Below are 25,445 nucleotides of genomic sequence, written 5' to 3' on the forward strand. Positions count from 1 at the left end.
ATGAGGGTGCGCTTGGCTTCAGCATCATACAGTTTGATCTTCAGCATCTCAGTATTGCTTTCAGAATCAGGTAAACTGAATGGAGAGGCAATCTCATGTAAATTTGTCTCAGGATTTTTCTTATGCTCATCATCTCTTTTGTTTCAACATAGGACTGGGATCAGCACATTAAGGGAAGTCTTCACATCCAAAAATGTATGGCTCTTTCAGATAAGTAAGTATTATTTTAGAGAGTCTCTTTCATCTGAATTTCTAACAGAGCATCCCTTACTTCAGTGGCTTTACATTGGGAATTTACTGTATAATAATTATGCTTTAATATTTATGGCACATTATGCATGGTCCTGAAGTTCTTTTCTTTCTTTTCCAGCACTGGTATCCGGTGTGTATTAAGCTCAGCAGATGGAACGTTGCATTTATCACCAAATAATGCAGCAGTTTTCAATCCATCTAGTATTGAAGGTGAATTGTTTTATCTGCAGCAGTTAAAAACACTTTTTTTTTTTTTTAACTGAAAGGGAAGTCAGTCTCTGGGGAAAAGTGGACATTTTAAATGAAATGTGATACAAGTTTCCAACAAAAACTTTTTAGAGGTTTTGCACAGAAAGGCCAAAAGCCAATACTGTGACTTTCAAAGTATGAATTTATTTTTCTTTCAAACAATGACTTGTTTTCACAGTACAACGAAACAGTGTATAATTGGGCTAAGAGACTATGAAATTAATTATTATGTAAATGGCACATTACTTGCTAAGCACACTAATGCAATTAATATGAATCAAGATTTTAATGAAATGTGTATAATCCATTATTTAGATTATCCACCGAATGTTGGCTCATCTTTCATCACTACGTCAGCAAGATCCTTTGGCCAGCCGGGTCCTACATTTTCTTCTCCTCTGTCAGGGGTAAGAGTGAGTACCTAAGCAAGCTGATCTCTGTGTCAACATTCTTGTGGAAACCACTTCTGCTTACTGGAATTAAAACTGCAAAGGCTTCCTTTTAGACAATAATCTGAACATTCAGTTTGTTATTTCAACTTTCCTGAAGCTTTTATACTTTTGATTTTGGCCAAAACATAACTTGATTGCATTTTCTTTTTTCCAGTGCTAAAAGTTGTTTACCTGATAGAGAGATTTGGGGAGGAGGGTAGATGGTTTTCTGTGTCTCTCATTGACTTTTTAACTTCCAATTTTCTGAGTCTTTTCAACCCAGAAAGGTCAACTTCAGCTTGGAATGAAGATTTAGCTTAGTTTTTACTTTCAGTATCGATCCCAGCAAGCAGCCGGCTCTCTATTTATTTGTAGTAATTGCTCTCTGCCTCTCCCATGCTGGAGTCCAGGTAGCAATAGTGGCACAGACAGTGGCTGCACCTACACTAACCATTACTCATCCGGGAGTCCCAGATCAATTAACTATACTGGACTATTTTTTTTTTTTTTTTATGTACTATTTATATCATCTGTTGCCACTGATAACCTTTCAGCAAGTTGCTTTGGTGTACAGCCTTGCATGATTTAGGTTTATCCGCCTCTCCTGCATTCAACACAGATCCCCAATTATATTGCTCTAATGCACGCTTGAATTCCTAGCCCAATAATCAAAAAATGACAGAAAAAAAAAAAGATAACAATAAAAGAGGTTCTTACACTGACAAAGCAGAAAGATTCTAAGAGAAAAAAAAAAAAAAAAGGCAAATAGAAGCAAATCATACATAATGGAAACACAAAGTTGTTAGGGTTAAAGCTCAGTATATATTGGAAAGCTACAATTTAAAGCTGGAGACATCAGGGACTCATGTTAGGGCGTTCAAGGAATAGCAGCAGTAATCCAGGGGTTCAAGTTTTCACCTTGTTAGCTTTCGTGTTTATATTCCAGTGTGGTCAGACACTCTGGAAAGCCAGGCTGAGCTGCATCCCTGTGTCACGTCAGGCATTGCTTATAGAAACATCACCCAGATTTGTTTAATCCAACTAATTTTCTACTGTGTGCTTTTGCTATGACAGAGGTTATTTAAAGGGGTTTTAGCTTCTGCCTGTCACAGACACTGTGTGTGCAGGGGAGCAAAGAGCAGAGCCGCTCACGACGGCTGCCTCCAAGGTCAGAGGTGGAGTAGCAGCGGGTGCAGAGGAATGTTCCTTTTCATCATGTCTGTCAGCCTCGCAACAAACGAAATTACTGCTAATACCAGTATCATTTCTCTTTAGAATCTGTCACTATTTATCATTTGAGCTGCCTGCAGAAGTACTCCTGAATGACCTGCAGTACTGTAAGAGAGAAAAGAAACAATAACACTGATTTTCCTGGACACTGTAAATCCTCTTTTTCTTCAGGACCTCCTCGTGTGGACAGGGAGCTATATTAGAGGTGTTAAGATTGAGTTTGCCAGCTGTCATTCATCTGCAACCCAGGTGGCTTGTAATTTATTACACCTTTGCACGGCAGTATTCACTTTCAACATAGCTGCTGCCATTTAACTGAGCAGTGGGAGATTATACTTGACCCTGCATGTAATCATAAACAAAGTGTTCAGATTTCTGGAAGAGCTTGTTCTGTGCTATCCATCTGCAAATAACTATCCCTCTTCAAAAGGCAGATACAGTGGTATAAGTCTTCACTTGGGCCTGGAAAGCCATTAGCACTGGAGGGATGGACTGTCAGTTTCTTGTTATCTTTAGAAATAATTCATGGGAAGCTCAAGAAAGGGGTAAAGAACTTGAAAAACAAGAAACAAGAACAAAAAAAAACACAAAACAAAACACACAAACAAACAAAAAAGACCACACAACCAAACAAACCAAAAACAAAGGTGTAATAAAAACCAATCAAACTGGGTTGGTGAAATAATATGGCCAATGGTATGAGGTGCATTTCACTGCTATGCATCAAATTATTTTCATAGTAGTTGTAAAACTGCATTAATAAACCCCTGTAGACATCGGTTGCAAAGAAAGTTGACTTAGAATCTTATTGAAAATTACATTCAACACTTCACGAACAACAGCTCTTCTAACTTCCCAACTGTGGATATGGAAGGTGTATATTCCTTTTCTGGCCGTGATTTACAGCTCTGTTTAATGAATGGATCCAATTTAACTTCAATCAGCTGACAAGATTATTGCTTGGTACGGCCCATCAACTTCTGTTATGAGTGTGTGACCACTTCTTAAACATAAATTACAGCAGATTTATGGTGTAGCATTTTAATTTAAGCCGTTGCCAATTATGGGGAGGTGGTAACGTCTTACAGTCATTTGATTTAATGTACTGCTGAGTGCGTGTCTGAACACGCGCTCTGGAACCTCTGCAGGGAACAGCAAAGTCTTTCTAGTCCAATAGTCTCTTAACTTACCATGTCTTAATAGATCTAACAAAACAAACAGAAGGTACCAGGTGATTTGGAGTGTTGCTACACTGGGTTTGCATTTGCTGGCAGGGAAGTTTCCTTTTCCTCTGCTAGCTGTAGTTGTATTCTTCTGTTGTGTGCTACCTGCTGCCTTGCCAGATGCACGCAGCCATCACTTCCTTTTCTATTCAAGTGAAGTTGAGTTGCTTCAGCTTTTTCAGGATGAGGTCTTTATTATTTTTCTGCTAGAGAAAACATCTTATTTCTGGACTTTGGCACTTCTTCGACTTACCTTATGCACCCAGGCAGACTCTGTAAGATGCAAGCTAAATACCAGATGGCTGTATGATGCAGGGTCTTGCTGCAGTAAAAATACACAAATGGTTAAGTGATGAAGCCTGGAGGGAAGGTAATGGGTTGAAGGTGTAAATAAGATAACATTAGCTCTGTAACTTGTGAACTTGCTGACAAGCCAAACATTTGTGATGGCTCTGGTGAACTTGATCCCACAAGATTACATGATTTGCATCTTCCCTTGAATGGCACAATTTTAACTGAAGGTAGAGTTACTACTTCAATAAAATCCCAACAGCAGAGGTCATAAACAAGGAAGCAGTCTGGGAAGACTTAATCCTATGTAAGCGATGTTTTGTGTGTCATTGGCTGGGATAAATTATGTTCCTCTCTGAGTATAGCCTGATGCCTCTTTGCACAAGGAGTGTAGAGCCTGCTTTCCATGTCAGGGAGACAGGCAGCTCTTTGGGAACTGCCCCAGTACTCCAAAATAGACTTCCACCCTTGGGAAGCAATTACCACATCAGTGGCTGTGTGCCTGTGCCAGCCCAATTTGGAACCTCAGCCTCCTACGTGTACAGTGGTCACTGTGCCCCCAGGGAAAAGTCCCTCCTACTGTGTGTTGTTGCAATGAGAGGGGAAAGTAGTAGGGTTTACAACTTGAGGTATAGCCATGTGTATTCTCTCAGATTAAATGGGGTCACTTTTACCCCTGGCCCAGTGTGTTCTGCCAGGGCAGGAGGAGGATTTAAATTAAGCCTCGGCTATCCCCAACACTTCTGTAGTCACCTAAACTGATTTCTAACATCCTCAAATTCAGCCGGGACCGCTGCAGTGAGCATCTGTTTCAATCCACTAGCACCACATAAATGGGCATTTATGGAACACTTGAAAACACTAATTTCTGGTGCATTGCTTGCAAATTATCTGTTAAGGGCTTTTTACTCAGCAACAGTGCATGACGCCTTTGTGGGCAGGGAAGGCACAGAGCACCCAGTGGGGCAGACAGGCTGGGGAAGGCTGTCTGACTTGGCAGAGGTGCCGTAGGGGTTGTACCAGATGGGTACTGGCCCTGCAGGGAGCTCGTCAGGAGGGGCTGGGACCTCCCCATGGCAGGGGCACCCTCTGTCTCCAAACTCTTGTTGGTGTTTGGTACAGTCCAGCAGCCCGTGCCCGTGGCAGCCCAGCCTCTGCTGTGACATGCCAGGGATTTGAAGCCCTGGAGTCCGTAAGGTTTGGATTGGCAAGTGAGCTTTTGCAGCAGTACTATTATACCAGTTTGAACGAGGGCATGCCTTCTAGAAATTTTCTCTGGACTTTGTAATGTCCAAGGGCAGAGACTTCTTTGCAAGCTGCACTACAGTTAAATGTTTCCCTTCCTTTCTAAACCAGGATGTTAATATACAAGGTTTTAAAGAAGGATATTTGTCCTTAATAACAGGTATGCAGAACAGAACATATCAATTTTTTGCAGAAATATGAGGTCTTACCTAGAGGCTGGAATATCTAAGATAAAAACATCATTTTGAGTTATTTCTTTTTCCCCAGTTTCCCCAGAGGAAATCTACACTGGGTCGAGTTGTACACATCTGCAACCTCCCCGAGGGAAGCTGCACAGAGAATGATGTCATTAACCTGGGCCTCCCGTTTGGGAAGGTCACCAACTACATCCTCATGAAATCCACTAATCAGGTACTGTGCGTTTGGAGTCACTGGTATTGACATCTATTGACATAAAGACAATGTCTTTGGGGAATATCTCTTATTTTATAAAAGAAACTAAAATATAGGAAGCCTGCTCTTAAAGTAAAAAAAAAATAAATTGGTGCTCACTGAATGAGATGATGGCATAAATATGACCGCTGCCTCATAGTTCTTGTTAAAATACCCTGGAAACCTCAGTGATCAAGTATTGTAAAACTGGTTCTTTTTTTTTTTTTTTTTTTTTTTTAATAATAATAATTTTGAAAAACCTATTAATTTGGCCTCTCAGCCATTTATGCTAGTTAACCTTGTTCAGGTTTTTTAACTCCTTTTTTGGCTTTGTTCTTGCTGCTCATTCTCTGATGTTCTGCTTTTGTCTGGATCTCTTGCAATTCTGCAAGACACAGCTGACAATCTTGGGAGCAGTGCATGCTGCAGCACTGCAGTTCTGCATCCTGTCAGCAGCTGACCACGGTGTAGAAGCACCAGTGAGGAAGTGCAGGAAAGGTTGTGTTTTTGTACATTGAGAAAGATTTTATTCCAGTCATTTAGTTTTTAGCTAATTTAGCTTCTGAAGTGGCATATGGGCTTGCATAGCTGTGTTGAAATGGTTATTTGCACTTAAAAAGAGGCTGAGTGTTACTATTTCAGTTCCAGGGATGGAAGGTTACCAAGCTTGTCAAGACATTATGCATGAGAATAATCCAAACAAATACTATTGTCCTGCTTTTTTTCTCTTATACTTTGTATTTTTAATTCTGTAGTAGATTTTAAAGCTCTCCCCTTTTTTGCTAGGCCTTTCTGGAAATGGCTTACAGTGAAGCAGCACAAGCCATGGTGCAGTACTACAAAGAAAAACCTGCAATGATAAATGATGACAAGCTCCTTATTAGGATGTCTAAAAGATACAAGGAATTGCAGCTGAAGGTAAGATAGTAATTCCTGATCAGACTTACTGAGTTTCCATGGCACATCCTGGAAAAAACTTTGCACATCTAAAAATCTTTGCTGATTACTGATTTCTAATTAATGTTTTAATATTATGGAAAAAAAAAAAAAGAGATAAATTAATGAATGTAGGTTAATGGTCTTTTATACTTAGCTACTTGCTCTTGTTCTAGATATTAACTCTTGGAACAGATCCCATTTTCTCTGGTCTTCTCATGCCATTATTTCAAATACCTCTTCTGACCTTCTTTCTGACCTGCCTTCCCACATTGCTTGGTCTAACGAAGGTCTAAACCACAGCCATGTGTAATATACAACATGTCAGCAAAATAAGATGGTCCTATCCTTTTAGTCAAGCATTAAGCTTTTCACTGCTTGCATGCTTGAGCCGTAATACAATCTCTATACCAAGCAGTGATGGCAGCAACAAACATCACACTGATTTCTTTCTCTTTCTTTCTTGTCAATGACCTAAATTAAAAAGCTAGATTTTTTTTTTATTTTTTTACGTAGAGTCAGAACAGAGCAACAGTCTTTGGACATTCTGTAGAGTGTGTGACACCTCTGATGTGGACACCTGAGTGATGTCCAAAAATCAGTGTTCTTGTGAACATATTAATGGAAGTTTATGTACTGCCATTTGTAATTCTAATAAAGTATTTTTTTTCATGGTGACTTGAACTGGAAATGGCAATGCAGAGCTGAAAAGCTTCATATTATGTTATCTAACACAGGACAAAGTTATTTTAGAAAATAACTCTGTAATGTTCCAAGTTAAGAGGCTAAGCAGCCTTTTATGAGCCTTGAGGAAAAACAAGTAATTCAGATGGTTTGGTTTGACCTTTGGAGAAGTCTCTTTCTCTCCTGTATGTGTATAATAGTTTAAGGAGACTTCAAAGAGTTACCAGAAGTCCATAAAACAGGGCAGTCTTAGTGTGGTGGAGTGAAGGGGTTCAAATGTAAGGTGGAACGGGAATTAATTAGGAGAGTGTGGGAGCTTGCCTGGATTTCAGGAAGATTTTCAGCTTTTTAGGTCATGGAATTATTTTTCTATGCACAAGCAAAAGCCCTTTCTCTTTGTTAAAAACTAAACAAAACGAAGAAAGTGCATCATTGAAAGGGGAATATGCATGAGCTCTTTTTACCACTACAAACTGCTCCGAGTTCCTGCATGATTATGTTGCTCAGCTGTGCATGCTCCAAGTGTTTGATGAATTGCATGCACTCCAGCCTGGAGTAGTGCATCTTTTATAAATGATCTTGAAACTCAAGTAATCAGCACTTCCTGTACACGTCTTTCTTGCACTTAGCGTTTCTGAAGCTCGTGTGTCTGAACAGAGTCTTTTAGAGCTATGTACTCCAGAATGAGCTAAACTCTGAGATGGAGATAAGGCAGTTCAGTCCTAGAGGCTCGGAGATAGAACGCATATTCAATTCAGATACTAGAAAACTTACCTGATTTGTTTCCTCTTACATCCAATTCCTAGAAAATACTCTGTAGTGAATGTGTATCAGGGAAGGACAAGCTAGTTTTCAAAGCCTGTTAGAGCAGCCAAGTGTGAAGCAGTGCTACAACGTAATGGAGCAAATTTTCCGTTTGTATCATTTTACTGCTTTGATCGTGTTATTGAGTACCAGCTACAGGAAGGACTGTAACCACAACACTGAAACCAAATATTTCTTAGAAGTAGTATGATTAAATGATATATGGATGCTGTTTCTTGAAGGACAAATCACCCATACTAGCTTGGAGAGTAGTGCCACACGCTAAATGCTGTCTTTGTCTTATTTAGAAACCAGGTAAGAATGTGGCTGCTATCATCCAGGACATCCACTCGCAGAGGGAGAGGGACCTGCTGCGTGAAGTGGACAGGTAAAGTTTCTCCATGGTTTGGAAGTGGGACCTGGATAAGTCTGTAAACCTGCAGGTAGAAAAGGCATTATCTGTGTGCTTCCTTCTCTTACCTCATTTACTTTCTTAATGTGGATTTCACTTCAAATCACTGTAAAAATATAACTGGGTACAATAGTAGGTGCAGGACCCATATAATGATCAGATTGAAACTGTGCATGTTATGAAAATACATGAACTCTTTCCTACTGATGATGGTGACTCAGAAAATAGGCCTGGCATGAGAAGAACACACAAACGAAGCCATTTGCGTCTCCTTCCCCTTGAGTGAAAAGTGCAAAGGCTGGGAGTGCTGTGAGACCTAAAGGGAAGGAGCCGGTTCACATTACAGTGTATTTGGGTGTATTTCTGATCTGCCTGGCTTCTGGACCTTCCAACAAAACCAAAGAGGAATCCACAGACCTACAACATCTCTTTTAAACAGGTGAACTTTACCACTTTTGTCTCAGAGATGCCCCAGATGAGTGAGTATTAAGAGTACAGACACTAGGGTCATTGTAGAGGTATTAAAATATTATAAGCTTTTAATGCTAAACCCCTACAAAATGCTTTTAAGAACAAATGAATATATTCTTGACAGATCTGTGGGGATTTAGTTAAGCTCTGTGGATATGACAGTGCCTTTTCTCCCGTTCACTGTGTTTGCAGCTGTGTGGTGCATGTCTGTGAAAGGCCTGGGGTCTCAGGTTTGCTGGGCAGTCCTCATGTGTTCCCAGTGTACAAGAACTCAGTAGACCACAGTGGGTCAACTATTTACAGCTGCCTTATCCCTCTGCAGCAGGTACGGCACGGAGAGACCCCGCTCCCGCAGCCCCATAAGCCGCTCCCTGTCGCCCCGATCCCACACTCCCAGCTTTACTTCCTGCAGTTCACCCCACAGCCCAATGGGGACCAGCAGGACCGACTGGGGAAATGGGAGAGAGTCGTGGGATCAGTCCCCATATTCTCGACGGGAAGAGGAAAGAGACGGCAGAGAATGGCGAGAGAATGGGGATGAGAAGAGGGACAGGACTGACACGTGGATACATGAGCGGAAACATTATTCCCGACAGCTGGACAAGTTTGATTTGGATGAACGGCTTGAAGTAGGCAGAGGGCACAGAGAAAAATATTTAAGGAGCAGTTCCCCTGGCTCCCTTCACCCTTTATCTGGCTACAAGAGCAGGGAAGATGACTATTACCGAAAAACCTCTAAGTCAAAATCTGACAAGTTTCAGAGGCAGCTGCAGGATTTACCTGGGAGATCTAAGAGAAAGGAAGAGGCAAAGTTAAGGGAACGCAGGCATTCTTACAGCGAGGACACTGCCAGGGAGGAGGCAGCTGAACAGAAGCATAGCAAAGCATCCGAGGGCTCCAGGCAAAAACAAAGCGATAAGAATAAGGTGAAGAAAGCTGAAAAAGACCAAGAGGAAGATGCTGCTGCTGAAGGCAGTGATGGGAAGGAAACCAAACCTCTCGAGAATGAGGTAAATAGACATCTTGAACTGTATGTAAGAAGGAGGTAAAAGCTTAACTAATATATCTTCTGAAATATTTTAGATAAGTTGTTGTGAGTGTGGTGCTGTTGATAAATAACGTTTTGCCATGATAGAATCAGGGAAGATAGTCCTAGAAGAGACCTTGTGAGGTCATCTCATCCACCTCTTTGCCTAGATTCATGAAGATCTATTATTGCAGTGTTGGGGACGTGGACATTGTATTTCTGTGTCAAGCACAGAACCTCTGGGTAATCAGACAACTGAAAATAAAACCAAGTGCCAATCTGCTGTTTGCATGCAGGTTGTGTGTGAAGGGGCAATTGGTTTACTGCTCTCTCTCCTAATTCTGTGCAAAATACCCCATAGCTGCTGTTTCTGCATCCATTACCTCCTTCCACTGCCTGTGATGTGGATTGAGTTACGTGGGAACTAAGTGGTATTTTACAGGCACATGCAATATTTTTAGGACAATACAGGGACCTCGTTCAGCTGCTAAAATGGGGAATGAACTTTTAATAAGGAACATTTTCTTTTGGTCAGCTCAGCAATTGGTTTCTGTTAAACACGTGGCACTCCCTCAGCTGTGGCAGGGATCATTCACAGCACTCCTTTCAGTGTGCTGGCAGGAATCACTTCCCATAGCAGAACCACTCAGTGAACTCACCTGGAAAATTATGAGATCTCTGGAGAAGTACTCCCAATTGGTAAACCAGCAGTGTTTGTGGATTTGATCCTCCACTGGGAAAAAGTGGAGAGTGGCAGACAAAGGTGCCTCATTCTCTCAGTCCCAGTACAGCCCATGCTCATATCTCCACCCTGCAGGGATCTTGTTACTGGCTTTTGGCCACCTTGCCTCCCCCAGACCCCCTGGTGATACACGGCTGCCATCCACCCCCAGGGATGCTGGCACGGGAGGCTGCAGAGCTGCTTTGCTGACCATGGGTCCATCTCTAGCTTGTGACTTAGTGCTGCCAGGGCCACCTTTGGTTGTTTTTAGTTGACCTTGCATTCATTATTCTCATGTAGGGGCAAGGCTGGTGGAAATGTCTAGATCTTGTAACTCAGCAAGTGTCTGTAACAGGCAGCAGCACCACCTCATGCCATAGATATGTGTGCCTGTACCACATTTCATCATCTTTCTCCTTTAGCTGGTATTTCACTGTGATGGATGGTTCCTTGGGAGGAGATGTCAGAGGGAAATGTCAGGCAGCATCCTAAATCACCAGTCTTGCACACTGCTCTGGCCATGTTTTTCAAGTTATTTTAAAGTTCCTTTGTTAAAGGCACATCTCTCCAGGGACTACTGCTAATATATTTTTTAAAAGGAAGTAATAGGTTTGAATGTCTTGAACTCACGCTTTTGCTTCACCCCTCTTTTACCAAGTGCGAGGTAGTACTGTGGTTTTGTTCTTCCAAAGTATGAACTGTGCAAGCAGTTGCATTCTCAACTGATCTGACATCAATAAACAAAACAGTTGAGGTCTTTCAGAGTTTTAGCACTGCTGCTCTCCCTTACCATGTCTGAGCCAACGTAACAGATGTGTGTACAGAACAGAGGAGTGGAGGCTGGAAATTTTAATGAATTCACATTCTCCCCCACCTGTCTTCTAGCCAGTTCTATGATATAAATTACATCTCTCTCGTTTTGTTTAAATGTCTTTTTCTTAATTCTTATTGGTGCACTTTTGCTAATGAAATCCAATTCTTGGGTCTTTTCCCACAGCCTAGCTGACTTGCACAAACTTTAGAAATAAAGAATGTGACCTTGTGAGTGACTTTGCTTCCCTAAAACCAAAATAGAAACATACTAGAGCACCAATGTGTTGCTATACATGTATATGTTGTATTTATTTTAGCTTGCAAAAGAGGAGCAAGTTCCAGAGAAGAACTCACCTTCAGCTAATAAACAAGGAAAAGAATCTGGAGAGATTCTGGAAAACACAAGAAAAGAGAAGGTGGGTGACACGTTGTTGGTGCAGCTTCCACAACAAAATGAGTGAAACCACAGGTTTGGTTGCGCGTTCTCCCAAATGAAATATTAAACCCCAACGGAAAGGCTTGTAAAGGGGTTATAGAAGGGGGTTGTCTAAATTAACTTGCCTTATCTTGACTTCGGCTGTAAGAGAGAGCTTTTCCTGAAGTCTCCAGAACTCTTTTTTTAGTTGCTCTTTGCCCACATACATTGCTTCGCATGCATAGCCCTTGGCACTGGCAACTCTAAGTAACATAGGCCTGTGAACTGTGTAACCACGTCCAAAACCAGGACATGTGGTCAGTTAGTGGAGAAGGAGGGAACTAATGATGGAAACTTTTCAGAACACTGGCCTTAGATGGACTGTAGATAGTAGCCTCTTCTGATTGTCTCAGTTTTTAATTAAATAATGTCTTTACAGCACCCCTACTGCAGCATCACAGTCGGGGACAGCAATGTCCTTGGAATTCCTCCAGCTTCATATCTGTAGGGTCATGGGTTGATGGTCAGATATGGAAGCTATTGATATCAGTTGCTGTAGAAAACTGATCTCCTGGCAAGAACAGTGTCAACTCCCAGAGTTTTCGTGCTGTTTTAGGATTCTAGGAGGGGAAGTGTGGGAATGGCCAAACAGGAGGAGAATACAGATTATTAATAGATTATGTGCACATGATGAGTCTGGGAGTTGAAATCTAAGCTGCAAGTATGTCTTCAAAGTAACATATACCTTATAATTTCAATACTTCTGAAGTCCAGTATTAGCGTCTGAGTCCTATAACTGCATGGATGAGGTATTTCAAATTATAAAACTTGGAGTATAACTACAAAACTGATTTTTCTCAAGGTCTAGGCCAGTCTCCACCAACACAGTCCCTGGCAGAGGGCTCTTGCTGGTGGAAGGCAATAACTACAGAAGGTAGTAGCCATGTTTTCTCAGTCACCGTAAGAATTTAAAGGACCCAGTTCAGCAAAGTGAAAGCCACAGTGGCTAGACTAGGGCTCAGTATATTCTCATTGTGCTGCCTATTTCTTGCTACCCTGAGCTGGAGGTAGAGGAAGGGGAGAGATTAGTTTCCTTAGGGATCACACAGTGGAGTCAGTTGCATAATAAAGTATAAAAGATTGTGCCTTGTTCTACTGCTTACAGAAAAGTAAGAAGCAGGAGATTGGAGAGACTGTAATCCCCAAGGGAGTTACAGCATCTACACAAAGCGACGTTTATGTGATAATTAAAAAGAGATTGCTTGTCCTTTTACATAAGGTTTAAAATCACAGCACCAAAGCGTATTGTTCTTTGAAATTAAAATACAAGAGGGGGGTCGGCAAGGCCAGGTCAAGTTCTTCCTGGTTACTGATGTTCAAGGCCCGCTTTTTAACTATGATGATCTGTAATCACTGATCTCTCAAATGTTTTACATCTTCGTGACAGGACCGAGACTGGGAGAGTGGAAGTGAGATAGAAGGTGAGACCTGGTATCCTGCTAACATGGAAGAATTAGTGACAGTAGATGAAGTGGGAGAAGATGATTTAATTATGGAGCCTGATATAACTGAGCTTGAAGAAATAGTACCAGTTGATCAAAAAAATAAAACTGCTTCAGAAATGTGTGCCTGTATGTCAACCATGTTAGAACTGAAAAACAATCACAGCCACTCAACCAGGAGTGAAGACAAATTTACACATAAACCTTTAGAAACAAACCTCAGATCAGCAAAGGGCAGTGTAGCTTCTAGCGGCTGTCAGGATGATGATGAGGATGATGATAATGATGATGCTGTAACTGAAGCATCAAGCCTAAATCTGGACCCTGAGCAGAAGCCAGAGGAATTACGGGAAGACCAATCTGCTAAGGAGTCTGATCCCCAGCAGAAGGAAGGAAAAATTGATAAGAGTTCTGACACTCGTTCAGAGCCCGAAGATCACCATATACCTTCTGTTCATCTGAAAGAAGAGACTCTCCAGCTCCCTGATACATTTATAGATGATTACAAACAGATGGGATCACAAGGAGCTGAGAGCAGAGAAGTTATGGAAATGCTTGTTAAAAACGCTAGTGAAGAAACAAGACACGGAAGCCAAGAGTGTCCGGAGGCCAAGGGTAACTACTGTTGTTTTCTTTTTCCTTTTCAGCCCACAGAGAGCCTTGCATGTTTTCTCTGACAGTAGACTGAAATTTATTGCTAACAAGACTAAATGTTGCTAATAGTATCAAGACTTGTCCTTGGAGCAGCTCAGTAAAAGAACTCCAGTGCCTTTCGCCAAGCTAAACCATTAGAGGCTCTTAGCTGAATAGTGTAAAGGAAATATGATAAGCAGCTTGCAAGCTTTCTGAAAGGCATAAGCTGCTATAATTGTCATGTCAAGGTTCACATGAGTTTAGCTTGAACTCTTTCAGTGCCCTGCTAAATTTATTTTGAATTGTCAATGAAATGAGTGACAGTCTCTGAAGGTCAACAGAAAAGTATCTGTAATGTCTGGCTGGCTCCTGGACAAGGTGGGTATTCTTATACACTGTACTGAAGCGTTAGGAACATGGAAATCATCCGCAGATCGTTACTTCTCAATCCCTCTTCACTCAAATACATGCTTTTTGTCAGGGCTTGCCTTATTATCTCCTGTTATCAACTGCATGCTGCCTTTAATATAACTGATAGGACATGCTGTGAGGTAATGCAAATAAATGTAATCTTAGCTGCCTATTAATATTTTAGCTGCCTGGCAAAAAGAGATCTCGAGTGTCTGAAAGTGAGTTGAGTTCCTCACCACACTTTTAAATGAAAGTTGAGTGAATGGGCTGTGTATAGTGAGGTGAAGTGGCAAACAACATAGAGCATGTTGGCCTGGTCTTTTTTGTTGCTACCACAGCCCATGTGATGCAGAAGGATTTGTGAATAGAAGTTGCTGGAAGATTTTTGAGGGTGCAATTTTCCACTAGAAAATGCTGGAACATTTAATGTGTATGTCTGATTCTGAACTAACTTATTGCTCCAGGACAGATATGAAACTTGCTTAGTTTTCAATATCTACCTGTTTGGCCTGAAGACACCTTGCCAGGCTTTGCATATTAGGAGATGATGCTGCCATGCAAACTCCCTGGGACTGGGGATGGCAAGGCAGTCTTCCTTGGGCTGCCCGCTTCACAGACAGTTGACGAAAGAGTTGTGTATCCCAAGAGCATAGTTACTTCAGTGTTTTCAGCATCTCAGCTTCCAACATGCCAGCATGGAGCCTGGAAGCTCCAAGGGAGCTTCTGCTTCCCGCGTTTTGTGCCACAGACTTGATATCTGGAATCTGCAGTGCAAGGCTCTAGGCTCTCTGCAAATGCAGTTGCCAGTTCAGAAGCCCAGAAATCAACTTAAGTGGCACTTAAGTTGTCACAAAGGCCCTGGGTGTCTTAAAAACAGCCAACTGAAGCTTTTGGGTTTTACAGGATCTCTGCTGCTGATTTGGAAACCTGGGATGGGCTAAAGTTAACTTGAAAGTTGACCAGTCAGGATGGTATATTATTTTCTTTTAAATAATGTAATAGATGTGTTTAAAACAATGAAGAAAAATTCATTCTCATAGCCAGAAATTGCAGGTCTTTGAACTACAGACTTGAAAGGCAGGAAGGGTTTCGTTTGGGCAAAAATATGTTTGTTTTATGAGAAAATGTATCCCTTATCTAGGTGAAATTTGCAATGCAACAGAAATTTTGTCAGGGGAAGGGAACTAGTTTTTTGATGTGGGAACTGAAGATTAGGAATCAGACCAGTTTGTCAGTAATTCTGTTGCTCTGTGATAACAAATTTCTCTTTTCTGAACTAAAAATTCACATGTTGGGAAGGGAGAGCATCTGTTCTTTTGACTGGCTTTATCTGCCTCAGCAAATCAATCCACTGTTTCCCACACCTTGAATCTCCCACTTGTGCCCATTAATGTCAGTTGGCAGGGACCAACCATCCCATCCCTACTGGCCAGGAACCAAAGTCTTCAAGTGGCCAAGAGCCATAAAGGAGAACCTGTCCCTTGGAGACCTGAGGTTGGGAGAAGAGTGGCTGCAGGGAGAAGATGATAATGATGCTGCAGGGTCCTACAAAAAGCAGATTTGCATAGCACGCCCAGCTCCTTAGGCTGTTGGGGGATTTGCTCTCAAGAGGTCCTGCTGGCCCCCACTTCCTCAGCAGCCCCTGTGTTAGCTAATGTATGTTATAGATCTATTTAGAGATTAAAATATGAAAAGAAAAAATAGAATGAACATGAAATTAGAAATAGAAAAATGGTCTACTGGGAGAAATAGGGTGATTGCACAGTGTAGTAAGGCTGTTGGAGTTGCATTGAGTAGGCCTCTGATTTGAATGGAAAAGCATTTTTTGCAGGTTTTACTTCATTTATAGATCCACCCAGAAAGTGTTCCCAAGAACTTTACAAATGCCTCTTTAAACTAATAAACTGTTTTCATTCAATACATTTATTCATTTGTTAAGCAAATTCTAGGTACCTGGAAATGCGATCTCTGGAATACCCGGAGGTAGAATCTAAAGGAAGGCACTCACCACCAGGCTGGGAACAAGAGGACGTCTTCACCGAACTCAGCATTCCCCTGGGTATGTTCGGACGTCCTCAGCCTGCGATGCCGCCCACTGCAATACCGCGAGCTTACAACAAGATGTCACTTTAAGGCTACTTGCTGTATTTATTTTTCAGAACAGATGTGAGGCTAGTGAAGGAACAGAGGAGTTGCTATTGAAAGAAATGGGCTTTTGGTTATAGATCATTGCTAGTTTCATTCCAGATGAATGGCAAAAATGTAGCTGTTAATGTTGCTGAGGAGATGAAATAAGTTTCCTTGGACTATATGTGAAATGTATGTGAAAAACACTTTGTAATTTAAAAGTCTTTGTCATAAAAGTATTGCTTATACTTTCAGTATAAGCAAAAGTATTGGTTTTACTTTGTAAACACCTATCATGAGTAAAACACATGGAAGAACTACATCCTAAAGAGCAATCCATGTAACTCAAGCGTGGAACTTACTGCTAATAAGTACTATCACTACTATGTGAGGTTGCACAGGGCATTTTTCAGTCAATATTATGCATGAGAAGGTACATTTTTAAATATGTATAATCTCTGAGGGAGAAATGGAAGATGTATTTCCAATGCACAGGATTTTAAACTGTAGCTCAGTATTGCAGTATTAGGGAAATCAGAGAAGTAAATCCATGGTTCAGTCTTCATATCTATGTCGTTTAACTAAACAGCAACTTTTTCTTTGAAAGCAAGTTTATTGTGGCAGGAGAGGGTTTCAAGTGACATTTTAATGTAATTCAGAATTTCTCAACAGGTGTGGAATTTGTGGTCCCTAGAACTGGATTTTACTGCAAGCTCTGTGGACTCTTCTACACAAATGAAGAGACAGCAAAGACAAGTCACTGCAGAAGTACTGTTCACTACAAAAATCTTCAGGTAAAAACGCACTTGAAACTAGCTAACAACTAGCTCATGGGGTGGATTGTGCATAAGATAGATGAGGCTACAAAAAATTAGTTTTTATTCTGTGGATGGAATTCAGACTAAGTGAAATTTAGATAAGCAAAACATTTCAGTAGTTCCAAATATTAGCACACTAATTTCTGACTCCCAGATCCTTGAAATCAACTTCTGGATCATAAATAAAATGGGACCAGGTGATAATTTTTTCTTCTCATCTATATTTGATTCTTGTCAGTAGCACAGCATGCAGCTCAGATCTTTAATTCTCTGTTCTTGAGGGTGCCAGACATTTCTATCACTGGGAGCAAGCCCAGCAGCAGCCTTTCTTATTTCTTTATTTCAGGAGCACTAAGCATGCCACTTGTTTAATAATGTCACCAGACTTATTTTTGCATTAGCGTGAATTTCTGCAGCATGTTTCGGCACGCAGTTATTTGTGATGCACGGGACCTCCAAGACATTTCCTGGGACCCACTGAAATCTTCTCCCTGTGCTACAGAACAGTGCAGTGGTTCAGCCACACAGAACACCAATGTTGAATCATTTCTGTAAGGATAAGGAGAAGTTGTATGGTTTCCATAGGAACACACCATATCAGCACTTGATAGCAGCACACCAAAGCCATGAGTGCTTGCAGTTCAATCAAAAGGCCTCACCTGATTTCTTTTCAGATGCAGAGTTAATAGCATCAGTCATGACAGCATTAGCATTGCCTGCCCTGTGCTGAGGACTCCTCAGAGGGGATAGACTTCCCTCTCATCTCCTTGAGTCCCTGCCTGTGTGCAGGGTGTGTACACTGTGCAAGACACTTTTGTTGACATTCACCTACTCTTAGCAAAAGGCATGAAAGAGCAAGGCTGCTCCTTCTTTCTCCGTTCCTTCTGCCCATAGTAAACACTGCAGCTCTGCTTCTCTTCTCAAGTAATAGCTATCTTTTCCCATTGGCTTTGCTGATGACGCTCAGAGTCAAATCATTTCTCTGTGAGAATTTTCTTCTTGACTTTCCTGAAGTTATGTAGGTGTAATCATACAAAGGCCTCTGGCTTTCAGAGACTGTGCCTGCAGAGCTGTGATGCTTGCTAGTAATGGATCCTCCAAGTGGAAGCTTGAAAAACAGGTGCCCAGTTTGCATGTCTGTTTTTTTGCTTCACACAAAAGAATCCAGAAGGATCCACCAAAGGTGATACCATTCAATGTAGTCTGTGTATCCCGTGCGAGTCTGTCCCAAAGAAACTCATACTAAAGCAGAGATTGTAACTTCAGTCCCTGCCCGTGGCAACTGGTCCCATGGGAAGAAGAGGTATTTTTTCATTCTCTAAGTTATTTTGTTACAGTCAGGAAAAAAGATCCAACTAAAACTGAGTCCGTGTGAAAAAAACTCTTTTTTTCTTCTCGTTAAGACATTTCCCATGAGCACTGTGGTAGATATCTAACACTGACTAGAGATAAAAGAACGAAGGCCAGGAAAGCTGTTGAAATTAAATCTGTCAAATATGGTAATGAAAACAGACTGTTCTGTTGAGCTGTACCTCTTATCTAACTAAATGGAGGATGTAAATGTCTCATCCAGCTCTTGCCCACTCAAATGGAAACTCAGCGTATTTTAAATAATTGTTCCGTATTACTAGAACACTTTTAGTTGCAATTATGCTCATTTATGCACTCTGCAAGAAATGTCAGTCTTCTCCTATGATGATGCAATTTAGTGAGTGTATCCACTGACATAAGGACTACAGAGTCTCACTTTTACTGTCTGTGAAGCTACAGGACTGCTGCTGCAGACTGTCTTTCTGTTTTCTCACCTACATGACAAATACCATTGTTCAATGACAACAACATTGTCCCAAATGCTCTCATGGCTATGACTCATTTATAGTTTTTTCACTATTTGCCATCTTTCATGTGATCTCTTTGGAGCCCCATCCAATATATACGTTTGGTGTTTCAGTTTGAACACAAACCTAAACAGTTTGGTTACAAGTTTACTTCCAAAAGCCTTGCTTAGGTGATGGGAATTTTGTCTGGAAGTAAAATAATCAGCTTCACCTGATTATGGTGCCTCTTAAAGAGCAGCAATCACTGAAAAAAAAATTCAACTGTTTCTTTGTAAACCTTGCAAAATTCTTGTAATTTTCTATTCTCTTCAGCTTAACACATTATTTTTCCCAGGTGGTATTTGTATTTACAGACCCACTGCATTTTCCACATCCAAAAAATCTGTCATTTGGCCACCCCTCCCACCACTACCACAAAAATCTGACAGATTCATCTGGTATAAGCTACCTTGGCAACTTGCTGCAGCATTTTACCCCATTTTCCACTGTCTTTCTGCAGTATTCATCAAAACTTATATTTCAATGAAAAAAATACTTTTCCCTGTCATTATGCTATAAATTGACCTGAATGTCTGGTCTGTGAACTTCATAACTGATGTTTGTGTTACTCATGATAGCTGATATCAGCTCAATGCAGTGGCTAAACCTCAGTTCTATTTTGGTGGGTAATCATTAAAAAACAGAAATGCCTGGGTTATCTGATCCCATGCCAAGCGTTAGCGATTTATTACAGTTCGTGGTGTACAGATCACTTCTCCCAACCATTATGAACCCTATATCTCTGTATACTACTGTAACATTTACTCTGGCTTTCTGCCACATGGAATTTTGTACCCAGGGATCAAGATTGAGAGTTATGTAATTTCCACAACCAAGTCTCTATGTTCAGAGCCTCACTGACTACATCCGTGTTTTTAAATCACACTGAGTACTTTAAGCACCAAAAAGTCTATCTTAGTGAAACACAATAAATGTAAATACTCTAGCCAGACTGCTAAACTGTGTTAATTACTACTGAATTTCTTTACTCAATGGAGTTAGTTCCTGCCCTATAGCATATGGGGATAGAGAGTTTGGGAGGATAAAAGGTGAGGTCTGATGGGGAGTCATGGTCCTCCTGGTTCTGTCACCAGCTTCTCTTGTGGCACAGATTAAATCACTGAACTTTTGAGGCTTTCCATGTATTAAGCTAGTTTGCCAGACACAGCTATATTTTCTGGCTTGAATTTTCACCAAAATGAGGCTTTTATGTATTTTCTACCTTTTTGAATTGCTGGGAGAGTGTAAGAGCTCTGAAAAGGCATAAAGCATCCCATGTCAAATATTTTCAGTTTTGGTAATGATGCTTTGTTTTTCATGTGATTGCAGAAGTATCTATCCCAGCTTGCAGAAGAGAGTCTGAAAATGAAGGAAGAAGGCAGCCCTCTACCGCAGGATGACACTGGCATTGTTCCTCACTTCGCAAAGAAGAAACTATGATGCGGATGAACTGGAAGAGCTACAAGGAGTGAATGCTGATACCTTTTTTTTTTATTTCTATGATATAACTGTCAATTTGCACTGTACAGACGAGGGGAAATAAAGAGCATGTTCCATGCATCTATGCCCAGAGTGCCATTAAAAACCAAAATGCCTGAAACTGTTTCCCACGGTGAAGCAATGCTGGCATATCTGTAAGAAGTGGAGCAATTCTTTCTCACACTCTGCATGCTGGGAGTGGTTCCTAGATTAAATCAGAATTCTCAGGGATTCTTAAAGTTTTAATTCTGATGTGACACATCAGGTCAGGCAGAGTATTTAGAAGCACTCAGCATCCTCCAGTGGACGCTGGAAGGAAAGGAGATGTGACTATAAATAGGCTTTAATATTGCTTTAAATATCTTCAGCCATTTTGCTCATTGCCCCAGTGAGAAGTAGGATTTGCATAAGACATCTAAAGCCACTGTGCTAAAACTAGTCAGTAGATGGCATGATATAAACCCCAGCAGCATCCACCTCCATGTGTCTTAGAGCTTGGTGAAATGATAAGTGTTTGTGTTGTTAAGCACTGACTGTGTTGTACGAATGCAGAGGGAGCCACAGTCTGTCCCAGGGACCTTATAGCCTGAATCCAGCACAGCGAGAGCAATTCAGACAGACGTGCTGACAGACAGTCAACCTGCTCTGGTTTTCAGCATTTTCCATGGTGTGATCAGGATGTTCTCCAGGTACCGTTGTGTTTGAAGCTCTTCTTTTTGATAATTTTAAAGGGTGCCAACTTTGAGTCTTACAGACTTGAAACTCTCATGAGAGGCTTTTTAAAGTGCCATGGACCATGTCTCTTTTAGACATTTTCTTCAAGATCTTTGCTTTTAGGGTCTTTTTGTTTTCCTTCAAGCTTGCTTTTCCTCAGCTTGGCAATGTTGAATTTTCCTGGTTTTCATGGAAAGATGCCAGACTTTTAATATTGTTCCTGTATTTTATTTCCCTGAATTTTTTAAGGCGAATACAACAACTGATGGCTCACAGACTGCTGCACTGAGAACACAGGATGCACCAGCAGCTCTGGCATTATTATGAGCTATTGTTTCTGCAGAGTTGTTGCTCAGTATTTTGCAGAGTCCCTTTGAAATGCACGGTACAAGTTTCTGGTTTATTTCAATAGGGCTTTGTGCAGTAAAGTGAATACATAGTCAAACCGTTGCCAGGATTGATCCTGGAGTTATGCTTTTATAAATACCCCATGCAATCTAGATAGATGAGGATTTGCAGATGTATTTCCATTTTTATCTGACTCTAATATTCATCACAGCATTTTCTGTAAAAATTGCTGGTGCTGGATGTCCTGTTTAGATTTGTGCAGAGGAAATAGTTTCCCAGAAGGTTCTAGCCATCCCTAAGAATGACATGGATGTGGCAAAATATTGCAGAGTGACTAAACTGCCAAAACTCTTTCCACCAAAGTATTTGTTCCATTATGTCTTGTGCCAGCAGCAATGCTTGTTCTCTGAAGTACCCTGTAGCCAGAGGTGCCTGGTGTTGTTGCCTGAAGCCCTTGTTCCTTTTCATGGCCTGTGCTTTCCACTCATTTTTTACCAGAGGTGCGTTCAGATTTCATATTTGGAATTCCAGCTTCTCACAAGTTGACCGATTCATTGCATCCCAGATTCAGACATGGCCTATCCAAAAGACAAGGGGAAATGAAAAACATTACAGCCGAAATCCTCCTTTGTCCAGACTTGAAGTATGTTAAGAATTGGGTCCATCTGTCATTTAAAACAGCTTTTGTTGTTGTTGGTTTTCCCTATGGAAAAAAAAAAAATAATATTGTAAACCAGGTATTTTTTCCTTCAAGGTTTGGGGTTTTCTTTGACTGTTTGTTTTTCACATTGCACTGAAATTTGAGCACAGGGCTCTTCTGGCAAGAGCTTGTATTGCAAGCTGTAAAAATATGAAAATGGCGGTAAAGATTGTGCAATTGTCTTCTAAAGCACAGCTCTTAAGCTGGTCATGTATCATCTGAATATGAAGTTCCCTTCATGCCCTTCAGCACAATCCGAGCACAAGGGAAGGAAATCACTACAAATGCAAGCATCAAATCTTTGATGCTAACCCTGCTATCAAACTGGGGCTCTCACCGGCCTAATGGGAGCTTGTTAAACCATGTGGTTAAGCTTAATTGGATGTGAGACATAGCTGACTGTATATCAAAGTCATATGCCTCCAGCAAACTCTATCCCCAGATAACCTCAAATGAGAAAAGTATCACTGTTATTATTCTTTATTTGTATTGCAGTAGAAGCTACAGGTCCACTGTCTTTATTATAGGCATGGCACAAATCCACAACAAAGACTTTCCCAGGCCAAAGCGCTTTAAATCAGACTTTCCAAAAACAGACAACAGGTGGATACAGGCAGGCAGGGAAAGCAGTAGGTAACCATGAGATTCTGACTGGCAGCAGAAGAATAATTAAAATGAGTGTTTACCCAGGGGCCTATTTTTGGATTTACGGGAGGTGATTCAAACTACTTTCTACCTTCTCTGGTTCTGAACCAGGTTCACTCCCATTATTCACAGCTTGCATATTTAACCTCCTTTTTTTTTTTTTTTTTTTTTTTTCCTGGCCAGTTGCATTAGACACCAAAATCTCTTATTGAGAGAGTGGGCCTTGGCATCCTTCAGTCCCCGATCGCTTAAGTTCCAGTCTCCATCCAGGGCTCCAAAAGCTGGAGTCCTGTCTTAGGCTCACCAGGAACTGCCCTGGCTCCAGGTACCTTGTTTGGGTCACAGGGACAGGCCCTTGCTTGCCACTGAGGAAGGAGGAGGCTCCAGATGGCATCTCTGCCCTGTGAGTTCCCTCTTCTGGAGGGTGATGACTCAGGTGAGTGATGCAGCTGCAGTGCCCAGCCCCACAGATGTGATCAGACCCAGACATTTGGAGAGTTGGTTTGGACACCCCATCCCTTTGGGCTCTGTCCTGACAAAACAGCAATCTGCAAAATCCTGGGTATGGCAAAACACGCAATTCCCCTTTTGAGAAGGTCTTTTCTTCCTGTAAGGCTCAACATTTGAAAGCTGTTAAATGCAATCCCAAGTCTCAACTAGCTCCTGACAATCCCTATGATCAGTTTTCAGCCTGATGCACTTTGAGAACGCAGAGATAATCTCCTTCCCTCTCCAACAGGCCATCATGCAATGCTGACAGGCACTCAACTCCTCAACTTCTCTCTACTACCTATTCTGCTGAGGAAGAAGGCCACTGTAGGCAGCCGCTTACCTTTCTCAGCTTGTGTAAAAATGTGTTCTTTCTTTTGGTTTATTATATTTAAAATCTTGACTTCTTTTTTAGCTGGCATAATTCATCATCACTATAACCCACGCTGTTTATTAATACATATATATATATATATAGCACAAAGCAGGCTCAGGTCTAGCCAAACAAATATTGATATTTAAAAGGAGCTTCCTTAATATATTCAAACCATTTCAACACATCTCAACCCAAGATTGCACTTTTTGAATAGGGACTATATTTTTCATCTTTGTGAGATCTGTATTGATCTCAAATAGTCTTTAATGTCAATTTGAAACTTACTTGCTTTAAAGTAAAAAACAAAAAAATTAAACATTTGCCCCATAAGGTGAGACAAAGTTTCATATTGGCTTAAACACTAAATTAGTGTTAGGCTGGTTATATTCAGGGTTTTTCTATTCTCTAAGGATTAAGGCTGTGATTTGTTGAATTATACTTGAACTGGACCAGATGTACTATTTATTGAGCTTATATATTCTTGTTAATTTAAGTTTTGGCTTGTAAACAAATGGAATTTGTTAGTACTTGTTTAATTATGTAGGAACTGTCACCAATATTAACTGATCTGTGTAACTGATTGCAAAGTGTTTCAATTTGTGTTTCTTAAAAGGAAAGATTTTAATAAAGAGAATCATAAAGCATTGGTGGGCAGTTGTCCCAGCAACAACATCCTTCCAGCTTCCCAGGGGATCCACTAAAAACCAAAATGAATAAAAGATAGTTTGGGGGATAAGAAGGAAGCAGAAAGCCAAAATGTTTGCTTTTAAATATAATTCCCAGAAACTGTGATTCTTGCCAGGTAGCTCCTGCCGTACAGATGGCAGGGACTGCCGTCGTCTGGTGCTGAAGCTGAACATATCTCAGCAGTTCACTCTGTAATTATTATTAATTCTTGTTACCCATTCTCATCCCTGTATATTTGTCCTCACTTCTTTCTTATTTTGGGCAAGCTGTCTGTTCCCCCTCACTTTTCTCTGTCTCCATCCAGGTTGTCTTATCCTCCTTCTGAAAGCACCATATAAAACCACTCCCAGCCAAGCACCTTCTCCAACTCACCTCAACACCAGTCTCCCTGTTTGCCCATTTCCCTTATGGTCTCCTTCTACCTTTGCTGATTTTTCTTCTTCTTTTTGGCAGACCGCCCTCCCCAGTGCCCTCCCAGCTTCCCAGGGACCCTTCCCACTCCCTGGCCTTCTCCCTGGCTCACCTCCATCACCAGCAACCGGAGCTCCTGGGAGGAAATACCCAACCTCAGTCAGGGTGCTGTAAAGACATGCTTGTACTAAATATTTAAAGAATGCAATGAGGACAAAAGCCAAGGGGAAACTTCACCTTCAGCTTTGATGAATTCACTCAGTGGAAAACAGTAGGGGAAAGCTGAGGCAAGGCAATGTCCAGCCCATGTGCAGAGCAGGGCATGGAGCACCACCAAAGCATGAGCTATGCCTCTCACCACCTGCTGAGGGAGGAAAATGGGTCCTTCTGCCCCACTGAAGGGCTGGGGAAATGGGTCATGGGCGAAAAGACTGGCACTCAGGTTTTCTGACTCCCCAGTTCATTAAATCAGTGCTTTCGCATCTTTTAAGTAACTGTTTTGCAGCTGAAGCACACGTGTAATGCATTTTAAGCACAAATGGTTTTGGTTCCTCTGTCCTGGATGTACTGAAACCTTCATACGTGTGATTTT

At 41.2% G+C, this 25,445-nt stretch overlaps 1 protein-coding gene across 6 annotated transcripts in view; it reads left to right on the forward strand.

The window, feature by feature from the left end:
- Positions 1-24,399, forward strand: part of RBM20 (RNA binding motif protein 20) — a 105,986-nt gene extending 81,587 nt beyond the window's left edge. For 4 of the 6 annotated variants that reach the window (XM_082054286.1, XM_082054288.1, XM_082054284.1 and 1 more), the window contains 12 exons: positions 153-214; positions 371-462; positions 817-908; positions 5,189-5,332; positions 6,140-6,271; positions 8,086-8,165; positions 8,983-9,670; positions 11,539-11,637; positions 13,084-13,753; positions 16,122-16,241; positions 16,982-17,103; positions 20,334-24,399. In XM_082054286.1, coding sequence (XP_081910412.1) covers positions 153-214; positions 371-462; positions 817-908; positions 5,189-5,332; positions 6,140-6,271; positions 8,086-8,165; positions 8,983-9,670; positions 11,539-11,637; positions 13,084-13,753; positions 16,122-16,241; positions 16,982-17,103; positions 20,334-20,444 — 2,412 coding nt within the window. In that variant the 3' untranslated portion in view covers positions 20,445-24,399. The remainder of the gene's footprint in view (positions 1-152; positions 215-370; positions 463-816; positions 909-5,188; positions 5,333-6,139; positions 6,272-8,085; positions 8,166-8,982; positions 9,671-11,538; positions 11,638-13,083; positions 13,754-16,121; positions 16,242-16,981; positions 17,104-20,333) is intronic. The other 2 variants (XM_082054289.1, XM_082054285.1) reach the window with 1 other exon arrangement.
- The last annotated feature ends 1,046 nt before the right edge of the window (positions 24,400-25,445 follow it).

This window comes from Streptopelia decaocto (genome assembly GCF_964273445.1).
Source record: "Streptopelia decaocto genome assembly, chromosome: 5".
NCBI classification, from domain to species: domain Eukaryota; kingdom Metazoa; phylum Chordata; class Aves; order Columbiformes; family Columbidae; genus Streptopelia; species Streptopelia decaocto.